Genomic DNA, 22,722 nt, shown 5'->3' on the forward strand with positions numbered 1-22,722 from the left:
AGTGTTGGCGATGAATATCATATTCTTTTTTTTTGGTGGCCTTCGACAATGTGATTTGCTGCGGCATAGCTATCCTCTGACAAAACGGGTGTCGCATATGGGCGCTTGGGGGATGCGTGTTTCGAAATATCGGCATCCCCCTCATTTTTGCCACGCCGGCGCTAGCTTTGCTTAGGTAAACCAGATCATCGAGGATGTGGTCAAAGGGAGGTGTATATTGGACTGAGTGGATGGGAAGAGGGGGAACATGGTGATAAAAGACGGTACATTGTGCATTTGTGCAGTATGTGGGTTGTTGCGAGTTATATTTACTAATAATTCCTTTTGCTTCTACTTCCCGCAAATGGTACTATCGCAGGGGTAACAGCGTAGCGTTGTATCGAAGGAAGATCTTCATTCCATATCTAGGCGATGGCGTTGCCGTTTTTATTTTCTTTTTCGTCTCGCTGGGTACGTGTGAACCTAGCCTGGATATTCTTATCTCACGAAAAAGCAGAAAGGCGACTTTTTTTTTCTGGCTTTTGTCTTGCCGAGATAGATTCAACGGCCACTAAGAAAAAGAAACTACTGAAATGAAGATGGACAATGGATTTGCACAGTGGATTGTTGTGGACATTGTTTTGGGTCGGAGAAGTGCTAATAGGGGTTAGCATCTGCAGTCGTCGTGTTGATGATCCACCGTGGGAGCATGGTGGGTTTTTGTGTTGGATGAGTTGGCTAAGCTACACGTGGTGGTTGTGTGTATCGCGTTGCTTTTGGACGTGTGCAGGTATCGTTGGTGCGAAGTGAAGAAGGATCGCCAGTGCATGCAGAGTGGCAGAGCTATATGTCTCATCACTATTGCAGCACGTAGGAAGCGGCCCGGCTAGTGAGCAAACAAAACATCCTGATAGACCGCATGCCTATGCAAAACAAATCTCACTCCATGGTAGAATCATACACAACAACAACACAAGTGTAATTGTTTCGGTAGACTTGCCTTATTACTAATCTATTGTGAACAATAGACCAAGCGTGCTGAAACACTTGGTGATTCGGAAATAGAAAGCATAAATCATGCACGACATATTTGACATGAGCCCTGTCACTTCCTATTTTGACAAGTCAATTTATGAATGAGAGTACTTGGACATGAATGTGCTTAAAGGAATAAAAGACTGACAGGCAGGTGTAATGGCTATTTTGCAGTATATTTCAATTGACTATTCCAAACAAGGACCGGAAAATGACAGAAACAAAGTAGAAAAATCTCAAGACCTATGAAAGCTGCGCCAGAGTCTCTCAAGCAAAAAAGTGAAAAAAGGCCTCGGTCGAAAGATACAGCGAGCGTCAATGGCACATAGGGATGCCTGGATGGATGGCCCTTGGCTGGAGAATGGAACGAGCATTGTGCAAACGATAAAGGGTATAGAACCAGCTGGTAAGAACGAAAAAAAGGAAACAGCTTGCAGTCAAAAAGTTTCAAAGAGAGGAGAAGAAGAAGTCGTAAGCCCAAGTGATGCAATGGCCTAGTATGCAACAACGAAAACAACAAGATCGGCCAGAGCATCAACGTATCGAAACATATCCCAGCAATTCATAGCCCCTGAGCATCTCTGTATGTGGTGTTGCAAGGGGGATCGAGCCATTATCGGGACGCCCCAAAGGAACGGTTGTATTGTGTCTGGTTTGCGTTGGTGGTTGCGGCGGCGGATTGAAGGGCCTTCCAGGCCACTTCAGCGGCTTCTTCTCGGGATTGCTCGAGGTAGCGGTAGTCTCGCCATAGCGCGGCTCGGTATTCACGGCCATGGACAAAGACACTGCTTGACCAGGCTGTGCGTATGCCTGCGTTCACCAGTGTGTCAGCAAATACCAGTAGTAAGTGGGCGATATTGCCAAGGTCTCTTGAGATAGACATGGGCTACAAACCTCGTGGGTCAGAGTAGTCCTGGAACTGGGGCTGGGCAATCTGGTTGGTAGCGCAGTAGTCTGCAACGTCTTTTTTAGCTAGGTTACACGGGCGAGAGCATCGGTCTGCGCACGCTGTAGCTTTTGCACGTAGCTCTCCTGTGTTGCCATTGTGCGAGATGGGGGGAACTGCAAACAAGAGACAAAGGCGTGATGCTTTTAACAAAGTTTGTGGTGGGGTAAGGCTTCGCGAGTGGGGATCAGGGAAGATCAGGTATGTGTGAGCGAGGACTGGGTAGGAACACCTTGCGTGGCATTAGTTCTGCCTCTGTTTATAGTCGAGCAGTGCTTCGAGAGCCTCATTTTCGGTATCCTGTAGGAACAAGAGGGCGCCTTTGCCACATAGACAGGTCAAAAAGGAAGCAGCCTGCAGCCGCCGCAACCCCCCCTATGTGCCTTCGAAACAAAGCACTTGGGTGATGGCATGCTGCGTTGGCAGGTTTTTCCCGCCATAATTGGCCGGCAGAAACATAATCGAGCGAGGAACTGCGGGGGTAGCGAGAAAGAGAACACGACCAAGCAGAAACTAAACCCGCCAGGACCCGGTACGGACACCATGACAGGACGTTGCGTGTGGTCGAAACCACAGGTCTGGGATGGCAAGGCCAATGAGGGGATACGGATAAATTTTGGTCTCTACTGTGTTACCGAGTTCAGCCTGGTTCGGCTATGAGCTGGCACTGAAGGACGAAAGAGAGATGCTGCCATGGCTAGTTTCTCCATGCCGACGTAGTGCCAGAGGTGTCCGCAAATTGGGCCCTACCCTCGTCGGCGCTCGTCCCGCTTGCGGTTAGAAGGGTAAAGGGCCGTGCCGTTTCCGTACCGTGGACATGCCATCTGAAAGCGCGTCATCTCGAAGAAACCATGCTTCACGTGTCGAAGCTGCAACGAGGGCAGACGAAGCAAAAGGCAGCATTAAGCGAGAGTGTGTGGTATTGGGGCCGTAGCCTGTCTGCCCAGCGAGACCCACCGGGATGAGGTGGCATGGGCAGCTTGTTCAGAAGCGGTGCGTCAATATCAAGCACTGTGTTCCTGGTGTGAACTGCTCAGCCCTGCGATCTCCAGGTTCGTGCGTAGAGATGCAGCCCATGTCACATCCCAATACTGCAGGCTGTCCTGTTCCTGAATTCCCGTGCTATGGCCATAGGTTTGGTGTCCTGCCAGCCAGCCAGCCCGGCTGCCGTCAACGCTAGCCAGCTCTTCACGGCGGCGCTTGCTCGGTCTTCGCTTGCTGCGGTTGAAGCGAAAGTGGCAGCTGGAGAAAGGCACCGCACAAGCCTCCCAGCGGGGTGAGCACACCCTCGCCCTCCGTCCACGCTGCGCTGGCAGACGTGTTGTTCAATCCAAAGCCCGACACCGTTGCTCCAAAGCGTGGCTGTTGTGACGTGTCGTACAGGTTGCAGATATTGCGCTAACCCAAACGACGCCACGATGCACGTGCGGACGGCCAGAGTTAACCTTTGCAGGATCCTCGGGAAGGCCCACAATATCGCGCCCTACACGCTCCTGCACCCAGGGCGCAACGCATGCTGCTTGTGCTTGTTAATCTAGTCGTGCATGCACCGCGACTCTTGGGACGACTGTGGAACCCGCCCTCACTTCTCGGCTTCTGCACCGACGGGTGCCGCCGGCCGCGCATGAACGGGCGCTACGTCTGTTCGGTCGATGCAACCATCTTCTAGTGCCCATGGCAAGCTTGCGGATCCTCGAGCATCAAAAACAGTGAAATCATACGTCACGTGTCCATGGAGCATGGTGGTGTGCGCAGCCAGCCTTGGTCGCATACTTAGTAAATATGACGTCTTCTTTTGGCCTGGCCAGAGCTCATTATCAACGGCCAAGATCAAGTCAAGATAGCAGGCGTTGGCACGACATGTCAATTCATGCCCGACCAAATTACCATTACACGGTGCTGTTGAAGCCTCCGCGGCCATGCCATGCACCAACTTGGCGTTTTCTAGACTGTCTGGCCCATATTGGCTGCTGACGTGGAACTCATCCTTATCCAAGACGCCATGTGGTGCGAATCGATAAATCCTTTCCAGCAACAATATCACTCGATAGATTGTTGTGTATCCATGTGGCGCACGAATACAGTACCGGAAATCTGCTGATCTGACCTTGTTTGAGCTCCTGCAACTTCTCAAGAGTAAATATATTCTGTTTGGTAGCCCATTATCCACAAATTCGTGATCAATTTGCAACCCGAAACACTAAATTGTTCCTTCGACCAACAGTTATCCGCGTCAAACACCCCTACATATCACCATGGCCCAAATCCAAACAAGCCAGTGTTTGACGGCAGACCACTACGTCGACCAAGATATCCACTTACCGACGCTTCGTCCAACACTGGACAAACGTACAGCGAAGATCTTTGACTTGTCTGCGAATTCATGCCGGTCTTACTTATTAACAAGTCTTTCCAGTCCGTGTACGTGGCAGAGTGATTCATGCTGTGAAAGGTTGCATAAACGGCGTCAGCCCAGCCACGGCCATGGAGCTCGCTGCCATTCAACCGACACGACTGCATACACTACACTGGCACACAGAGTTACACGTGTTTACAGCAGGATATAGGCATAGCCATATAGAGCTAAAGCTGCACCCCCTCTTTAACGCCACCTACAGGCTGCCACGATGACATGATATTCTTTGTAGAGGTATTCTAGACGTCTGATTTGCAAGGTTGTCTCGCCTCACCATGCGTCTCACTACCTCGGAATGGATATTACAAGCGATCTGCATCAGTCCACGCTCCGCAAGAATGCTTGTTCACCTCAAAACTTGTCACTACACTTCATCACTAATAGGCTTAACTTCGCCATAAAGCAAAAGACTGGGCAAAAATTGCCACGTCAAGAAGCATTGTGCCTAGACCACCCACCAGCCAGGGAAGGTTTACCAGTATATGCCTCCCATAGATTTCCCGCGTTTTGCAGGATTCAAGGCAGCTGTTTGAAACAGCGCTAGTCGAGTCAAACGCAAGAATTGACAAGACATATGTAGATCTTTTTCCATTACGAACTTGAGTTGGCACAGGTAGCTGTTCAAGGTGTGGAGAATTCTGTGGGTTGCTACATAGACAGCTTCATTTTCGAGGCCTATTTATCGTATTCCCTAGCCTTGCTAGTTCTTGAAGTAGCTAGACCAGGCGCTTATGAATTTGAGGTGATGATTGGGAATAAAAGCATACAATGTAGGTCTAATACGTAGGTTCTGCTCAGCCACACTTCAGATGTATCGAATCAGCTGTATTTTAGCCCAGATCGTCTTTAATCAAGCCGTCATATATGGCCCTACTAAGCATCGCTCGTACTATGTTCTTAGATGTAATAAGATATTCTAGATCTATTTCTTCAGATGCTTCCTCCAAAACTCCATGAGATTCATAGAAAAAGATTAGAATAAACAAACTGATCTGAATGTTTCAAGGAAGCTCTCTAGCTATAACAGAATTTTGGGATATTGTAAGAAGGAAAACAACAACAGCTTAACAGGCTGATGCAATAGATTACGTCTAACCCTGTGTAAACAGTATGAGAAGGATGCGATGCAGAAGTCGTCATTCAATGCGCGCATATCCGGTATTGAATCTAAGCCTCTCTCCCATTACCAGGATTGTTCCTACTCCTTGCCGCTCCACCACGGTAAATACACTTTTCCCCGACATATACACCAGAAGTAAGTAATGCCAGCAACTCTCTGAGTATACACCTGTTCAGGTGTAGATTTTGGTAGGAATTAAGTAATTTGTGGTGGGGGTAGGCTCTCCCGTTATAAGCGTGATTGGTGGCGGGGAGGAGGGAAGATGGGAACGGGTGCGGCTCTATCCGTTCCGCCCGTCGGCTGGTAACCCGGCACAGCCGGCTGGCATTGAAGTTTCAAAATGCCGTCTAACTCCCTCACGATCTAGGGAATTCTCATTAAGCTACGTTCTAATTGGAAACTACATATCCGAGCCCTGGTTTACTCTAGATGCCCAGTTGATTATAGAGAAATCCTAGGAAGGGGCCAGAGAGTGCACAGTCGGACAATCCAAGTCTTCCGTCTATGCAGTACTCATTTGATCATACCAAGAGAAATGCGTTATGATACAACCTTGCCAGAGCTCCGAGCCTATAAAATACAGTTCAATCGTACCAGCCAACATGCTAAAAAGGGAAACAACCGGATCGCGGGCAACACCAGGTCACCGACAGAACCCATTAGCAGTTTTTGCTGGCCTTCCAGTGAATAGAATTTCTACAGACATGAATTTGTGGCGTTTTCCCTATCAGGGCTCTTTTTAGACATATACACGAGGAATAGCACTACTTATTGGCGAAGCAGCCCATGCTATGACGTCACACCAAGGACAGGGCGGAACGCAAGAGGTAAAAGATGCATAAGGCATCCGGCTGTACCTGCAGCCAGGAACCTCGAAGAAGACAGGGCCGCTGAAAAGGAAGGACTTCGATATTGTACGAAAGCCACGAGTCAGTCTGATGCAAGACGATACCAGGAAGTCCTATGACAGGGAGACTGTGAACGACGTAAATCCTTTGTAGAAGACGAATTGAACCTATCTTGGGATACTGGGGGGTTTGAAACGCGTCATTGTAGGGGGACATTTCGTTCAGATCAGTGACCAGCAAAGACTACCTACAATATCATAAAGCTACATATCGCTAGCTATGTCTAGCCTAAATCACACAATGAAAACTCTTTGCTACAACATGACACAATAACATTTCTCATTCGTAACATTCTAGCATTCTAGACTATGTGCGAATATAGAATTCGCTAGCTCACCCGTTAGCAGCTGCTCCTTTCTAAGGTGCGTTTGCTGTAAAGCTTTGTAAGTACAATGTGACTTCCGCTGTGAGACGAAAGGTAAAGCCATAGGCTGACTCTGGCGAAGCAGCCAACTCCTTACATCTACCATATCTAAGTTCCGCGTACAGACTCAGCGAATTTTGAATAACTCCCCTCTCCGCCTTTGTCCGTGCTTCTTAGTAATTCCCCTAGCATTTTTAAATTTTTTTGTGCAACGCACAATGCATCACCATGGTCCAGGGAGATGTGAAATGGAGACTAAATACCCTCAGTTCAATTCTGTATGAGATAGAATCAGCACAGACCATGATGCTGAACCCATTGACTTGCAGTTGAGAGCTGCGTTAGTGTGTGATGAGTCCTCCCGCTCGCATAAGCTCGTGTCCGAATTTTCAGCTCATACGGGATCGCATATTGCACTGCTGCCTTCTTAAGTTCATTTATAATACTCTGAGCTTTTTTTGACTGATACAATAGATGTAGGCTTATGCTTAACTCACTGACTGTGCTTTGGAGAGTTCAGGATAAAAGAGAGAAAATCTGACTAGGAAATCACTGCAGAGATTAACCCGCTATTTACCGAAGAGAAGCCTTGTCAGTGCCTATCTTGTTCTTTAAGTAATGGCATTGGCTGCGCTTAGGTAGGTACTTGTACCAAAGTCAACAGAGCATTACGATCAAGCCCTACTACTATTTACTCTATATACCATCTGCCACACCACTTCAGCAATACACTATATTCCCAAAAAAACCAATACTGTCCTGAATTACAGCTATTGAACTGAATCAAATTTCCACTACACTGTCATAGACCCTTGGAGTGTGCTTGGATGTGATTATTTCCTAGTAAAATCCTCAAACCACGTCGTATAGGTCACGTACAGGCTACGGACTATAAGTTGATGTGGGAATAGTCAGCACACTAGATCCTTACAAGTCTCAGTTAGCACTGAGCTAACAGGAGAGGAAGATATCCCATGCTGAGTTGTATTCAATGTCCATGTTTTATCAGGTCTACTCTCTGGCATATATCTTACTATTACCAATCGACAGAGAAATCGATCCGAACACGACCAGGAGAGCAAGCGAGCTTTTCTCGTCATCTTGCTGCTGAGGCGAGTTGAGAGACATTTTCGCGTCAGATTCATATGTAGATCTTTGCTTTGCCTACCCCTATCATGCAAGACTGCCCGAATTTGTCCATTTACAATATACAACCACAATGTTGACATCGAGTGTGCAGACGGTCTCTCATTCCAACATCAAGTGGTGCTAGATCGGTTTGGATTCAATGGCTGCTGCATGATACATCAATGCGCAAGTTGGGAGACCGTGTACTTGTGGTACTCAATCTGTCATGGTTGTCAGAGACCTGCTCTCTTTGGCCCCCTTCGGCCCGAATTGTCCAACCTTACCAGTCAAATTCTATTTGGATATGTAGATATAACCCTTTCAAACGCTACGCTAGCTCCTTGGCGGTTTGTCTATCAAGAACATAGACTTTTTGGCTACGTTTGCTCTTGTTGCCAACTATTCATGTCTACTATCTCGATATTGTCTAATAACGGTCTATTAATGAGTTGTTGTTTTCAAACAGGGATCTAAGCAAACCAAAAACACTGTCTTAATTACAGCAGCGAATCCCCTAACATTCTAATGCAAGAATTTTATAGTTTTCTAACTATAATCATAATAGATATACCACGACGATTATACCCAAGTTTCCTATGAGTTAAGACAGAAGGTTGACCAACCAACTGCACTAAAATCTTTCAATCAAGAGCTCATTAGTAGGTGATGGTGGATTGAGCACTACGGGTAGAATGTTGCGGCCAAGTCCCAGTAAATGGAGAATTTGAGAAAACAACCAAGAAGGGCAATCTTGACAGTGCGTATGGGCACGTGATATGGCTGGTTGGAACTCATCATTCATTCGGCCTCAAGCTTCCTCAAAAAAATAACGTATCGGGGTAATTTCGCTGCCTATCTCCATTCCATCGTTGAGGCAGCTAGATTGCTTTTGCCCAGGTACGAATACATGGGTAGTCTAGCGTGCAGATGCAACGATTCCCCTGGTCAGCAGTTCGGGAATTGCCTGCGACTTTACGTAGTACTTAAGCTTCGGTGGCTTTCGGCGCCAACGTTGCATCGCGGCGGCAGGGGGCGGACATGAATAGCGGGCCTGCAGGCAAAACAACCAACGCAATCGAAGTGAGTTTGTAGAGTTGCGTAAGCAGTAGCAGGAGAGGTATTGATTGTTTCGTGAAACGGAACATACGGTTTGGTCAAATCAGTGGATCGTCAACACGGAGCAGTTTTCCAAGACAATGGCCACGCAAGCCCAGCCATCTTGCAATCTATCGCCTCGAATTTTTTTTTCTATCGTGATAGTGACGAGATCTGTATGGTGAGCGATGAACTCTTATCGATAGGTTGTCGACAAAATGTAAACAGCAGCGAATAAAATGAGTTTATTGTGAACATAGGAGGCGGTGTATGTGGCTGGGGATGCTAAAATTAGCCACCAGCCTCCTCCGGACGCCTCCGGACCAGCCGCTGTGACGTCCGCCACGCTTAGCAATGTGCAATTCCTGTTATAGCCCTCGCCATCATAATTCCAGCCTCGTGCGACAGGCTTCCGACAAGCTCCCGAGTGGCCATCTCCTGGTTTCGGTGGGGCCGAGGCTTTTGTAGGGCTGGGCGGCCGATGGCTGGGATGTGGGCTGTCGTACGTACGCGTGTGGGGATGGCTAAAATGTGCTCTAGGGAATGTTTGTATATTTGGATTGAGCCATAAGGGATATAAGAGTTGCCGTCGTCAACACACAAGTTAAAGTCCCCCCGATTCATATCAAGTCTACAAACACATCCTTCAGCTACTAAATCCCAATACCCTAATCCCCGATAAACCACCACCGAATAATCATCACTCCAACCAAAACCACCATGCAATTCTCCATCATCTCCGTCGTTGCTGCCCTCGCCGCTACTACCTCTGCCTCATATGTTCCCACAAACAGCACGGCCACTTCAGCACCCTACCCCACCGGCACTGGCGCTGGCTCTCCCACCAACGCCATGCCTACTTCATCGACCTTACCTTTCACTGGAGGCGCCTCGCACATGGCCGGCTCTGCTTTCGGTCTCATTGTTGCTGGTGGTGTTGCTTTGGTAGGTTTACGCTATCCCAGACATGTTAGAGATCCTGGCTAACAATCCTTTAGATGCTCTAAATACCATCAACAATATGTCCTGTTTTATCATCAATGTTTAATAGTTATAGCGGGTTACAATTTGGCGTTTCTACGGCTTTCGGGATTACACAACACGAAATAACCAGTATGGAGGCGCATTACAGCCTATGTGCAACGAAGGATAGATATAGAGAAATGATATTCCCAAGAAGAGAGGCGAGACCTGGAACTTGTTGAAGGTCCAGAAGGCGATTGAGAAGAAAGTCGATGGGGTTGGGTTTACTATGGTCAATAAGGCCGAAACAATTAAATCAAATCAAATCAAATCCACACCAAATCAAAATTATGTGACTTCAAAGTTGATGTGAACCTATTGTATTTCCTACACTGATGTTAACTTTGTTGTGAAATATATACACGTTTCTTGGTAGGATGGGACCCTTTAAATTTCCTGTTTGGGATGGCGCGGAATGACGCGCGACGCGACTTTCGCAATACGCAACTTTCCAACTTCAGAGGGTTGTGATTCTCCCTATTTCACTACACCACAGCTCCAATGACCAAACTGCAAGATAGCCTGCTCCAAGGCGAGCCTTTGTAAGATCATCTTACCCCTCAAAGATAATTGTTAACAACAACACCAGTGAGGATGCACCGCTCCCACCGTCCCGAAATGCATCTGCATACAACCCGCTCCACCATTTCGTATTACCGCCAGGCACCGATAGACATTACTCACAACAATTCGCTGACATGTACTTTCTACGTCTGATTCAACTGAAGAAGACGGTAAAAGAGAGAGCAGAGGAAGCCTGGCACAACTTTGAGGTATGCTTTATTCGGCTGCGGGGCTATACAGCATTGCCAGTCTTGCATGGCTGACACAGGTTTAGTTGGGTGGACAGAAAGCAAGCTTTGTTGACCGTGTGCTTGATGTGCGACAAGGCGAACTGTGCTGGGTAGTAGGAACGGTATACATGGAAATGGCACAGAAGCCGAATGTGTTGGACGATATTGGGAAAGATGTACAATCCCCCCCCCAAGACTCGAGAAATGAGAATCTAATAGCCCTCAGCACTGGATAGCCGATCCCCCTCAACGCGATACCTACATATCTCCCTCTGGCGGCGACGAGATGATGCTCGAGGATGAGTCGGGACGCCTTCGAGTCACGGGCGAGCCTCTGCACGGCCACTTTGTCACAGGGTGTATACTTGCAGCGTTGGGTACGGAAGAGGCTGATGGCACATTCAAGGTCATTGCAACACAATGCGCTGACCTACCGAGACAACCGCCGCGCTGGGAACGTGACGACATAGCGCTCTCAAAGGAAAAGCAAAGCATACCAAAACGCGAGCCCGCTGGAAAGCTAGCCATTGTGTCTGGGCTGGGTCTTACAGGTGCAGATGACGATGAGGTAGCGCTGGATCTGCTCGTGGAGTACTTGACAGGAGAAGCGGCAGACCCATCAACACAAGAAGATGCCTCGAAAATAACACGCCTAATGATAGCAGGAGGCTCGTTAGCACGCGGCTCACCAATTCTATCACGAGAAGACTTTGCTGCGAAGAAGAGCGCAGCCAGACACTACGGATACGATGCCTCATCATACAACGCAGCACCAACTGAACGCCTCGACGAGTTTCTCTGCGAGATACTCCCTACCCTCCCTATCACCATGCTCCCAGGCGCATCAGACCCCTCAAACGTCGCCCTCCCCCAACAGCCCCTCCACCCCGCGCTCTTCCCCAACACCAGACTCTACGCTGAGCCCCCTATCGCCAGCAACGAAACCCTCAATGGCTTCGACGCCGTAACAAACCCCTGGACCGGCGACATTGACGGCTACCGCGTCCTCAGTACAGGCGGCCAAACCGTCAAAGACCTACTAAAATACTTCAAGCACGTCAAATCGGTCGACGCAATGGAAATGATGCTCCGCTGGCGCTGTGTAGCCCCCACCGCTCCGGACACTCTCTGGTGCTACCCCTTCCAAGACCACGATCCCCTCATGTTAACCGAATGCCCGCACATGTACATTGCTGGCTGCCAAAAGAAGTTTGAAAAGAAAATCATAAAAGACCCGGCAGGCCAGAAGGTGCTGATTGTTAGTGTACCAAAGTTCCATACCACTGGCAAGATCGTACTTGTTGATATGGAGAGTTGGGATGTTGAGGTTGTCAAGGTTGGGGTGAAGGGGGAAAAGAAGAGCAAAAGGAAGGGGTACGCGGCGACGGAGGGAAATGGGGATACCAAGATGGAAGAATTGGAAGAGTAGTTGTAGATATGTATGTGAATTGATACCCGAGTCCTTGGTGCATGCATAACAATTCTATACTACTACTTCAATTTGTGTACTGCGGTTATCACTTTGTTAGTGTATGTCCAAGCTTTGCCCATTAAAATCAGGGTCCGAACCGCATCAAAGGATTCCGTCCTAACCCTAAACTAGGCTAATGACAAGGAGAAAAGGCCTTGGACAATGTCATGCGCAAAAGCTTAGCCCCCCCCCCTTCCCGCCCGTCATATTGGGCATTGCGTAGCAATGATGTTATCAGCCGTGCGATCTGCAGCCATCGATCTTGGGGGCTTACGTAGCCGTGTTTGAGACATACCTGAAAACACATAGAGAAACCGCTCGTTTAATTAGTGTGATGTCACATATCACTTCGAGGTGCAAAAGACTAGGAACGCGGTGTAAGAAAAACCAAAACGATGAAACGTAGATATTCTACATACGCATACACAAAAAAAAGTGGTATCTTGCTGTTTCTTTCATCAACGTTCCTAACCCAAAAAGAGAGGAGGCATTAACCCATTGATGTGCCTGTAACGCCCATAATACTCATGTGAAAAAAAAAACACCAATCTTCTGATTCTAGTAATACACACAATTCTTTTCCTTTGATTAGTCGAACAACAAAAAAAGGGGGTGTTCGAAAAGAGAAAAACCCCTCTCTAGAGCTTGTATTGAGCCGTGGTCCACTGTTCGTATTCGCGCTTGAGTTCGTATTGGACCCATTTGATGGTAATGGCGGCCCAGATACCTGCCCAGAGGAATGGTACGACCCAGCCGACCTATGCTGAGTTAGCAGGAGCAGACTAGATGGGTGTAAGGGGAGATTAGAACATACCACGTAAGCAATGTCACGTTGGATGGTGAAGATGATGGCTGTACAGACGACAGACGTGACAATGGCGCCAATGGCCCAGAAGAGCGTCAAGCGGTGGAGCATCTCACGAAACGCCTTGCTGGCCTGGTATCGGAGGTTCAATCGCTGACGGAACTCGGTGCCGCCAGATCCGTCCACTGCGCAGATGTCCTCGATGTAGGCGTAGATGCCGGGACGGAGAGGGGCACCTTGTGGCAGGGAAGAGATACGGCAAGGAGCAGGGACATTCATAATGCGTAGAATGTCGACAAGGAGGAGTTCAACGCCAATTGCAAACATCATAGTTGGGGCTGGCATGGCGAGGACTCGGATGGGTGGGTCGTGAGGACATGTGCCGCTGCGAAGATTTAGCATCGTTCCATGGAAAATAGCAACATGGAAAACTTACGCAATCAGCTCAATCATGACAAAAAACCATCCAACCGACAAATTCCAGTGAAACCAGTCGAGATACCATCTCTCGGCTCCGATGACGCGGCAGCTGGAATCCTTCTTCCACAGTCTATGGAAGCGGATGAAATACTCAACAATTGACACAGTTCCCAGCAAGGCGGTGCTGATACTGAAGACTGCATTGGCGGACAATTGGTCGCGAGTGAGGCCGTACCACATGCCAAAGTAGAGGCCGATAGGCATGCAGACACAATCGAGAATGATGAGGGTCCAGAACCAGAAAATGGCCTTCTTGCGAGTTCGCAGCGTGTAGTTGAGCGGTGGCGGACGTGTAAACTCGGGGTCATCGTATGTGACTTGGGTGTGGGGGAAGAGAGCGTGTCGGTTTGGCGATGGGGCGCGACTTGGCTGTGCGCTTGGGTTGAGGCTTGTTGTATTATTGGCAGCGGTCATGTCTGATGCTTGTTCCTTGTCGTCGCTTACACCATCGATCTGAACGGTTGGTACTGGCGTAGTTTCTATTCTGTCTGCAGTGGTAGGGCGAGAGACCTCAGCAGGAGAGGGCGCCGCCCTCAGGGCGTCTGTCGACCTTTGTTCAGAAACCATTGTTGTGGTAGCAATAAGGTGTCGGTGAAAGTGCGGCCTCGAACAAAGAAAAATCGGAAGCGCCGGCAGTGATGATTACTTAAGAAACAGGAAGGGTCTTGTCCGGAAGCCAACGGGTGGGACGGAGTCTTGGATGGACAGGCGGGGTTTATTATAAAGTACGGGTGAAGGTTTGTGTCGTGTGTCAGCAGTGGGCAGCCCGCGTGGCCCAGATATGGAACCAGCAGAAGGCTCTCGTCCAGCGGCGCCCGTGATGTCATAGGCTACTTTTTCAGGGTCCATGGCTTGGCGCTGTCTAGGCGCCTCGGCGGTGACGCGACCAACTGCTGATTGATTCTGATCACGCCCGCATTCGTCCTCTGACCTCACCAACAAGCCTACGCCCACCCTCTATCACTGCTCCACATACGGGATATGTGAAGCATCTTACTGATGGGCTCTCTACGTAGCCTGCTCCTATGCTATCTCACCCTCGCTACGTCCTGGGCCGCTAGCCCCCAGGGCGATGCGAAACAGCAATCGCTGGTCCGCGGAACAGCAAAAGCCACTGGCAATAATGCCACCATAATTCCCCAGGATCTCTTCTGGGAGCTCGAAGAACTCGCGCGCATTGTCGACATCTCCTACTGTGTCGGTACCGCAGGACTGGGTATAAAGAGGCCCTTTACATGCGCAAGCCGCTGTGCGGACCGCGACTTTGAGACTTTTGATCTAGTCAAGGTGAGTCGCTGCACGTCAGCATGCGTCGCATTACTTGTGTGCTGATACATGTACACGTAGGCATGGAATACTGGTCCTTTCCTGTCCGACTCGTGCGGGTATATTGCCCTCTCGCACCACCCTGCCGAACCGCGACTGATTATCGCGTTCCGTGGCACCTATTCCATCGCAAACACTATTGCGGACTTGTCGACCATACCCCAGGAATACATCCCTTATCCAGGCGACGACGATTCAGATAGCAGCGATTCGGACTTTCTTACCCCCCGATTCGGTGTTGCGGAGGGTGTTGCGGAGGGTGACGCTCCTCCGGCAGAACCGCCGAAATGCGAGAACTGCACCGTCCATACAGGCTTCTACTCGTCCTGGCTCAACACGCGCAGGGTTATCCTACCGTATGTCTCCAAAGCCCTAGAAAAGTATCCGGAGTACAAGCTGGTCTTGGTGGGACACTCGTTGGGCGGCGCTGTAGCAACTCTGGCTGGCCTGGACTTTAAAGCACGTGGCTGGGATCCTCATGTCACAACGTTTGGAGAACCTAGACTTGGGAACAAGGAGTTCAACGCATACATCGATAAGCGCTTCAACGTTACGGCAAACCACCAGCATAATAAGATCCACCGCGTTACCCACGTTGGCGACCCTGTGCCTTTGTTACCCCTGGCTGAATGGGGCTTCAGCATGCATAGCGAAGAAATCTTCATCTCAGAGTCTAGCCTACCCTTTTCCATCGCTGATGTTCAATTCTGCGATGGAGACGAAGATATGCACTGCATTGCTGGCAGCGATGAAGAAAAACCGGCGTGGGGAGTGCCGACTCGCTTCAAGTTCTGGCAGTTCTTCTTTGCCCACCGCGACTACTTTTGGCGACTGGGACTATGCATGCCTGGCGGCAACCCAGGAGATTGGTACGACAAGTATCCAGGACACACCATGAGTGACGATACAGAGGTGCAAGAACCCGAGATTCAAGAGTTGTAATTTATAGCATAACCTTTTTTTCTCTCTGTTTAGCAACTTTTAATTCGGGTAGTATCGTAATAATTCATCGTTTTCGCCATTGATCCAAACGGCTTTTGAACAGTAAAGGAGAAACGCCATGCTCCATGCCTTGTATACGCCACGCCTGTCGTGTCCTTTTTTCTTCTTCACGGAAAGACTGGCGCCTTTTTAGTTTGCGCCATTCTGGCCGAGAAGTGTCCTCCTCTTTGACACGGCAGCAGCGAGGTCCTCAAGCACCGTCTCGGTCGTCTCCCAGTCAATGCACGCATCCGTAATCGACATGCCGTACTCGAGACCAGCCTTTCCTTCCTTGGGCACCTTTTGCGTACCAGCCTTGATGTTGCTCTCAATCATGACGCCCATGATGGCCGTCTCGCCGGCCTCAATCTGCTCGGCGACGGCACGGGCGACCTTGGGCTGGTTCATGTGGTTCTTCTCCGAGTTGCCGTGGCTGCAGTCAACCATGAGGCGCGAGTTCATACCCTTTGACTCGAGCTTCTCACGCGCTTCCTCGATGCTCTTTGCATCGTAGTTTGTTCCCTTCTTGCCGCCACGCAGGATGATGAAGCAGTCGTCGTTGCCGATTGTGCCGACAATGGCGACGACACCGGGTTTGGTGACGGAGAGGAAGTGGTGGGGGTGCTTGGCTGAGCCAATGGCATCGATGGCGACGTCAAGGGTGCCGTCTGTACCGTTCTTGAAGCCTACGGGGAAAGACAGACCAGAGGCGAGTTCGCGGTGCAGTTGCGACTCGGTGGTTCTAGCGCCAATGGCTCCCACACTGAACATGTCAGCCAGGAACTGGGGCGAGATGGTATCCAGCATCTCGCTCGCCAGCGGCATGCCCTTCTCCGTCAAGTCAGCAAAGAGCTGTCGTGAGATGCGCAGACCCTTGTTGATCTTGAAGCTGTTGTCGATGTCGGGGTCGTTGATCAGGCCCTTCCAGCCGACCGTGGTGCGGGGCTTCTCGAGGTACGAGCGCATGACGATAAGGAGGTCATCCTGGTACTTTTCCTTGAGCTTCAGCAGGCGGTCGCAGTAGTCGAGGGCAGCGGCGGGATCGTGGATAGAGCACGGGCCGATGACGACGAGCAGTCGCTTCTGTGCATCTTTGCCCTGGACAATGGCGACGGCTTCGTCGCGAGCCTTGAGCACGGTGTCGCGGGATTTGGCTGTCTGGGGGATCTCGCTCTGCAGTAGATCAGGCGGGGTGAGGGGGTTGTAGCCGCGAATGCGCCAGTCTTCTGAGTTGTGCGGGTCGCCGACGGCTGGGTTCGCAATGTGGAACTACAGTGAGGTGTTAATAGAGGAAGACAGTGAATGATGACTAGGGCAGGTGGCGCGGGGTGCTAGACTTACAGACATGCTGGGGAACTGGACTGCGAGAAACCACGACTCGATGTCTAAAAGTGAGAGATTTGGGGCAGTGACTGTGAAACTGTCTGTCCTTTTTTCTTTCCTGCAGCTGCCACGGCCTCTTTATGAGTCGAATGTTTTGGTGATGACAGCGGAGTCGGACCGTCTCTTATTGGCCAGTCGTCGGTGTGCTCAAACTGTTTTTATGGCTGTGGCGGCCGCTCTCGGAATAGCCAACCAGACCTGTTCATCAATATCACACACCAGTAGCATAGAAATCGCCATCAATACTGACGTCAAGTTTCAGGAAAACCGTCTTTTAATATGCGCAAAGATGGTGATTTCGCTGTGATTTAGGTCGTTTTGCATGGTCATCGGGCAAACAAGTGCCCTGCTACTCGAGTCCTCGAGTCTCAACTATATGTAGGCGGTCACATTGCTCCGACTACGGGGCTGGCAGCTCCGTCATCATTCGGCGCTATTTTTGAAGCAGTGCTGGTCGTTGACGCTTCATGTCCATAATATACGCGACAATTAAGTACACATATCGATTTTGCTCAGTCGCACTTTGCAGGACCAGTCAAGCCTAGGCTGTGGAGTGCCGTCATCGCTACTCCACAACCTCTACGTCACAACTGTTGCATACCGAAAGAGCCGTGTCGCACCACCATCCATTTCATAAGTAACCATGGCTTTTCAAACTAAGCAGCCAATAGTCATTTCCATCTCACCTGGATAATTCAGACACACACACACACACACACAATGAGCGGGCTCGACTACTCTTCTCTAGTTTCCATTCCCATCAGCTATGCGACATGTTCGCTCGGCAGCCCATCAAACCCTCCGCCCCTGCTTGACCGACTACAGGCAATATCTGATGCGGGCTTCTCTGCCCTTGAGCTGTCATTCCCTGATATCCTTTCGTACGGCCAAACCTTGCTCGGCCATGAGGTGCAACCATCCAACTACGACGAACTCTGCACAGTGGCAGCTGAGATCAAGAAAGAGTGCGACCAAAGGAACCTAGGAATCATGATGCTGCAGCCATTTGCCAACTACGAAGGTTGGCCCGAAGATTCTCCTGGCCGCAAAGATGCCATGGACAGAGCACGCGGCTGGATCCGCATCATGCAGGCATGCGGAACAGACATGCTCCAAGTTGGATCAACCGATACGCCGCTTGAAAAACTAGAAAGGAGCAAAATGGTATCGGACCTCCAGGTGCTATGCGACATGCTCAATGAACATAGTTTCCGACTCGCCTACGAAAATTGGTGCTGGTCGACACATGCTCCAGACTGGAAAGACGTCTGGAGCATCGTCCAGCAAGTCGATCGCCCAAATATCGGTCTCTGTCTCGATACTTTCCAGACTGCTGGCGGCGAATGGGGAGACCCCCGAACCGCATCGGGCATGCGCGAAGACGTGTCCAAGAACGAGCTAGAGAAGCGATTCCAAAAGAGTCTCGAAGAACTCAGCACCAGTATCCCAAAGGAAAAGATTTATCTCCTGCAAATCAGCGATGCATACAAGGTACCGCAGCCGATGAATGCTGAGCGCGATGAGTCTGGTCTGCTGCCTCGCGGACGCTGGAGCCACGACTTTAGACCGCTTCCATACAACGGCGGTTACCTACCTGTTGTCGATGTTGCAAGAGCAGTGCTCAAAACGGGATTCCGGGGGTGGTTCAGCTACGAGGTGTTTGATGGTGGATCCGACGGCAAGAAGACAGATGTAGATATTGTTACCTACGCGCGTGCTGCAAAGAATGTACAAGAGCGTTTGCTGCAGGAGTGTGCGGGACAAAAAGTGCACGAGGAGATGGCGACCAGATGATGTTACTAAGATTTGTGGGTTGTCATGAGTCGTGATTGCTACGATAATGTATTATAGCTGGATCCGTAGTTAAAATGAAGGTATACAACACGTATCCAATCCACCATCCAGAAGTACACAGCATCAACAATGAAAGATAACCATGAACGAGATCCAGGATTTCATATTTCCTACGAAGAGGACACATGACAGTAATCCACCAGACTTCATATGTAGATGTTCAACAAACTACGATAGGCAAAAATGCTCATTTTACCCTCGGTAAAACTCCCATTCCTATCATCATCAAACCCAAAGCATACCATCAAAACATAACAATAAGTTCGCAGAGGAACATAGCTATGCACGATAAGCGGGCCAGGCAAGCGACCAGATATCCCGTCCCCGCACACCACCATCTCCAGTGAGACAACTGCATCCTTCCAACGGCTCGCCTTTCCGAACTCCGCATCGCTCTCAAGCGCTCTCCGCGCTTCAATCATCGCTTAGCCTCCAGGTCCGCCTTTCCATCGGAATAACTATCAATCTATGTTACTTGCGTTTATGAGAAAGTGGGAAGCGGATACGCGGGCCTGCTTCCAAGGCGTACCAGACTAGGACCTCGATGCAGGACGTTCCCGCACAACCCCTAGGGCTAATGTATGCATACTACCAACGTTCCCATTGTACTCCACCACGCTACATGCGCGGCTGGAAGAGCAAAATAGCCTGAAAGGGCGAATTCCGCGCACAAAATATGAACGGCTAGCACATGCGCCACCAACAAACGGGCGTTCTGGAGACATGTACATACATATAAGAAGGTGCATGTGCTTTTTGCAACTGCAACGAGGTCTAGATAGTAGTATCTGGTTTCTGAGTTTTGCTATACCAGCGAATATATACACACAAAATGCCCGCTTCAAAATCCAAAAACATCATCATAACCGGCGGTGCGCGCGGCATAGGTCGCTGCACCGCACGCCACCTTCTCTCCCTCCCCGCCTCACACCGCGTCTTCATCCTCGACTTCGACGCCGAAGAACTCGACTACGCAGTCTCCACGCACCTCTCCGCCTACGCGCCCCGCATAAGCTCCCATGTCACGGATCTCACCAAGCCCGACGAAATCCGCACTGCCGTCGCGCAAGCCGCAGAGTTCTTCGGTGGCCGCATCGATGTACTGATTAACAATGCGGGCATCGCCCGCGGCTTTTTCAACGCCGGAAACGGCACAATGGAAGATGAAGCCACCGGAGCGCAATGGGAAGCATACATCGCTACGAATCTCAGTGCACCATTCTATATGAGTCAAGCCGTGATTCCGTTCATGAAGAGTAAGAATACGCAAAAGGAGGGCGCGAAGGGTGTGGATAGGAGGAAAGATCTCAAGAGGACTGAAGAATTTAATCAGTTGCCTACGAACTTGCATGGAGAAGACAAGCTAGATGAGGGCGGTTGCATAATCAACGTTGCGTCGTTTCGTGCGCACCAGTCTGATCCGGATTGTGAGGGGTATGCGGCGAGTAAAGGGGGTGTATTGGCGTTGACGCAGGCAATGTCGATTTCGTGTCAAAGATGGGGAATCCGTGTTGTGGCTATCTCACCGGGGTGGGTCAGTGTGCAGCATGAGTGTAAGGCACGGGATTTGGAAATTAAAGAGCAGCAGAATGGCGCCTACAAGGAGGTTGCGCCACATGAGGAGTCTGCGCAGAAGCTGAGGATGATGGCGTGGGCCGAGGATCTGGATGAGTTGTATCATAAGCAGCATCCCGCTGGTCGGGTGGGAAGAGGAGAGGATCTTGCAGAGATGGTGGAGTATGTTATGGGAGCAGGCTTTTTGAGCGGCCAAGAGTTGATTCTTGATGGAGGTGCGAACAGGAGGAAGAATCCTAATATCTGAGCTGTTCAATCAAAAGACAAATGGTTACATTGACAGCCATGGCTGCTATACGATGCATTAAAAATGCTCCAGGTCCATTTCAAGGAATATACAGATCAAATTGCCAAAGCACACGTGGTTCGAACGTCGATGCGCCCCTAACGCCACGCTAGCATTCATATCAAGAAATCAAATAACGACAATGCGAGTACAGACCAGACGACCGCTGCTGTAAATAAAACATGGAGACATGTTCACTTGAACAGGACTTCAATTCCATCCCTGTCCTCCATCTCATAGTCGGCCACGGTGTCCAAGGGCATAAGCCGGTCGCCGTCAAACATGAGTGTGATTGGTTGGTTTTTGTCAATTCCAGTTTGGGATTTGTATGCGCTTGCAATATGGGCAATTGTAGTGTGCTATAGCTCTTGTTAGTATACATGACCTGCTTTGCCTTGAAGACATCTGTACGTACTGGGTTCACTGTCAAGCCAAAGTCCGCCTTGCCCTTGGCACGCAAGATGACCCGGAGTTTTGTGGACACGGGAGTGGGTTCCGGAGTGGGAGTCCTTTCTTCGACCACGGCAGGAGCTTCAGCAGCAAGCATTCTAGCCGCCGCCGCTGCAGCCTCCTCCTTCTTATACTCTTTATAAAGTTCACTAGTCCAGGCTTCGACATGGATCTTGGGGAGGTTGACGTCATCGTAAATGTTGGTGTCCCCTTCAATTGTCACATTGCCGCTGTCGTCAACTGTGATGCCCAAACGTGTGATGGACGTGCTGTCGTATATACGTGTGCCCTTCCATGTGAAAAAAACATTGTCCGTGTCTTTTTGCGAAAGGCCTTGTTTTGCGCACCATGCCTTGCGTGGCTTCTCGATAAAAGTGTCGACTCTGATCTTGACCATGAGGGGGTTTGTGTTCGGAATGCGCGAAGTAATGAGGAGCTGGGTGATTGGGGCTTTGGGGGCGTCACTGCCTTGTGCTGATGAGGCAGCGGCCTTTGCTGCAATGCGCGCTCGCGCTCTTGCCCTCAATGCAGCAAACATAGAGTCTTCTTCGTCCTCTGCCTCGTCTTCGTCATCGTCGTCTAAAATAACCACTGGCGACGGTCTTGACTGGCGAACAGTCACGCCTTGTGTATAGCTGGCAGCGACTGGCGCGGGAGACTTGTGAATATTATGCGAGTCATCATCCGAATCACCCAGCTCAATAACGAGCGAGTCCTTATGTGGCAGCGAGGCGGCTGAGGAATTGGACGTTGCTAGTGAGTCGTAGCGGGCAGCGAGCGAGGCCGGCGGCGATTGTATCGGGAGAGGGGAGAGTGGTGTTTTGCTGCGTCTGGGGGATGTCTTCAGTGTCGAGCTTGCGGTAGCCTTCTTATCTGGATTTGACGTGCGCCGACGTTTACTGTCTCGTGGCTGCGAGTGCTTGCGTGCAGGGCGGGTCTCTTCCTGCTTTTTTTCCTCTGCGCGCCGCCTGGCCTCGTCGGCGATGATGTCGGCAAACTCATTCGAGTGGCTGAAGATGTCGGCGTCGTCATCTTTCGGAGAGTCTTGCCAGGCTGGGCGCTTGAAGAGTGAGCGCTTCTTGGGCGGTGCCGCGCTTGAGGTGGCTTGTGTCATGGTTTTGAGAGAGGCATCGATTGTGAATAGGCTGCTTTGAACGGTGTTGACTCAGCAGTACCCGCCTGGAAGGAGCAGGCGGACAGACGTGGAAGGCGGGACGGTGGGGCTTTCCCAAACGCGCAGTCACGTTGCTCGCGATTGCCATCTCTGAGTAACGACAGAAAGAGCGGGTCCGTGCGCCACCTA

General features: G+C 50.2%; 10 protein-coding genes across 10 annotated transcripts; 5 read left to right on the plus strand and 5 right to left on the minus strand.

Moving 5' to 3' along the window:
- Positions 1-1,627: 1,627 nt before the first annotated feature.
- On the minus strand, positions 1,628-2,058 carry COCSADRAFT_162421 (uncharacterized protein; the record flags this gene model as incomplete). Its single annotated transcript, XM_007704078.1, has 3 exons — positions 1,628-1,824; positions 1,909-1,968; positions 2,022-2,058. The coding sequence occupies 3 exons, from the start codon at positions 2,056-2,058 to the stop codon at positions 1,628-1,630; spliced, it is 294 nt and encodes a 97-aa protein (XP_007702268.1).
- A 1,484-nt stretch (positions 2,059-3,542) lies between these two features.
- Positions 3,543-4,594, minus strand: COCSADRAFT_28326 (uncharacterized protein; the record flags this gene model as incomplete). Its single annotated transcript, XM_007703864.1, has 3 exons — positions 3,543-4,160; positions 4,283-4,483; positions 4,577-4,594. 3 exons carry the CDS (start codon positions 4,592-4,594, stop codon positions 3,543-3,545), a joined length of 837 nt encoding a protein of 278 aa, XP_007702054.1.
- A 4,854-nt stretch (positions 4,595-9,448) lies between these two features.
- Positions 9,449-10,300, plus strand: COCSADRAFT_38701 (uncharacterized protein). The gene is made up of 2 exons (XM_007703902.1): positions 9,449-9,936; positions 9,990-10,300. The coding sequence occupies exons 1-2, from the start codon at positions 9,712-9,714 to the stop codon at positions 9,996-9,998; spliced, it is 234 nt and encodes a 77-aa protein (XP_007702092.1). The 5' UTR covers positions 9,449-9,711; the 3' UTR covers positions 9,999-10,300.
- Positions 10,301-10,493: 193 nt separating this feature from the next.
- COCSADRAFT_147056 (uncharacterized protein) lies at positions 10,494-12,295 on the plus strand. Its single transcript, XM_007704079.1, has 4 exons — positions 10,494-10,556; positions 10,604-10,787; positions 10,853-10,984; positions 11,035-12,295. Exons 1-4 carry the CDS (start codon positions 10,516-10,518, stop codon positions 12,235-12,237), a joined length of 1,560 nt encoding a protein of 519 aa, XP_007702269.1. The 5' UTR covers positions 10,494-10,515; the 3' UTR covers positions 12,238-12,295.
- Positions 12,296-12,801: 506 nt separating this feature from the next.
- COCSADRAFT_225518 (uncharacterized protein) lies at positions 12,802-14,347 on the minus strand. The gene is made up of 3 exons (XM_007704080.1): positions 13,521-14,347; positions 13,094-13,469; positions 12,802-13,037 (listed from the first exon to the last, which is right to left on the minus strand). Exons 1-3 carry the CDS (start codon positions 14,129-14,131, stop codon positions 12,918-12,920), a joined length of 1,107 nt encoding a protein of 368 aa, XP_007702270.1. The 5' UTR covers positions 14,132-14,347; the 3' UTR covers positions 12,802-12,917.
- COCSADRAFT_225511 (uncharacterized protein) lies at positions 14,348-15,864 on the plus strand. Its single transcript, XM_007704081.1, has 2 exons — positions 14,348-14,851; positions 14,912-15,864. Exons 1-2 carry the CDS (start codon positions 14,564-14,566, stop codon positions 15,830-15,832), a joined length of 1,209 nt encoding a protein of 402 aa, XP_007702271.1. The 5' UTR covers positions 14,348-14,563; the 3' UTR covers positions 15,833-15,864.
- Positions 15,865-16,021: 157 nt separating this feature from the next.
- On the minus strand, positions 16,022-17,218 carry COCSADRAFT_28330 (uncharacterized protein; the record flags this gene model as incomplete). The annotated part of the gene is made up of 2 exons (XM_007703865.1): positions 16,022-17,140; positions 17,213-17,218. 2 exons carry the CDS (start codon positions 17,216-17,218, stop codon positions 16,022-16,024), a joined length of 1,125 nt encoding a protein of 374 aa, XP_007702055.1.
- A 588-nt stretch (positions 17,219-17,806) lies between these two features.
- On the plus strand, positions 17,807-19,139 carry COCSADRAFT_38705 (uncharacterized protein). The gene has a single exon (XM_007703903.1). It carries the CDS (start codon positions 17,975-17,977, stop codon positions 19,046-19,048), a length of 1,074 nt encoding a protein of 357 aa, XP_007702093.1. The 5' UTR covers positions 17,807-17,974; the 3' UTR covers positions 19,049-19,139.
- A 696-nt stretch (positions 19,140-19,835) lies between these two features.
- Positions 19,836-21,046, plus strand: COCSADRAFT_225538 (uncharacterized protein). Its single transcript, XM_007704082.1, has one exon. The coding sequence runs from the start codon at positions 19,941-19,943 to the stop codon at positions 20,928-20,930; it is 990 nt and encodes a 329-aa protein (XP_007702272.1). The 5' UTR covers positions 19,836-19,940; the 3' UTR covers positions 20,931-21,046.
- Positions 21,047-21,163: 117 nt separating this feature from the next.
- Positions 21,164-22,533, minus strand: COCSADRAFT_94878 (uncharacterized protein; the record flags this gene model as incomplete). Its single annotated transcript, XM_007704084.1, has 2 exons — positions 21,164-21,328; positions 21,385-22,533. The coding sequence occupies 2 exons, from the start codon at positions 22,531-22,533 to the stop codon at positions 21,164-21,166; spliced, it is 1,314 nt and encodes a 437-aa protein (XP_007702274.1).
- Positions 22,534-22,722: the final 189 nt, after the last annotated feature.

Source organism: Bipolaris sorokiniana (assembly GCF_000338995.1).
Source record: "Bipolaris sorokiniana ND90Pr unplaced genomic scaffold COCSAscaffold_11, whole genome shotgun sequence".
NCBI classification, from domain to species: Eukaryota; Fungi; Ascomycota; class Dothideomycetes; order Pleosporales; family Pleosporaceae; genus Bipolaris; species Bipolaris sorokiniana.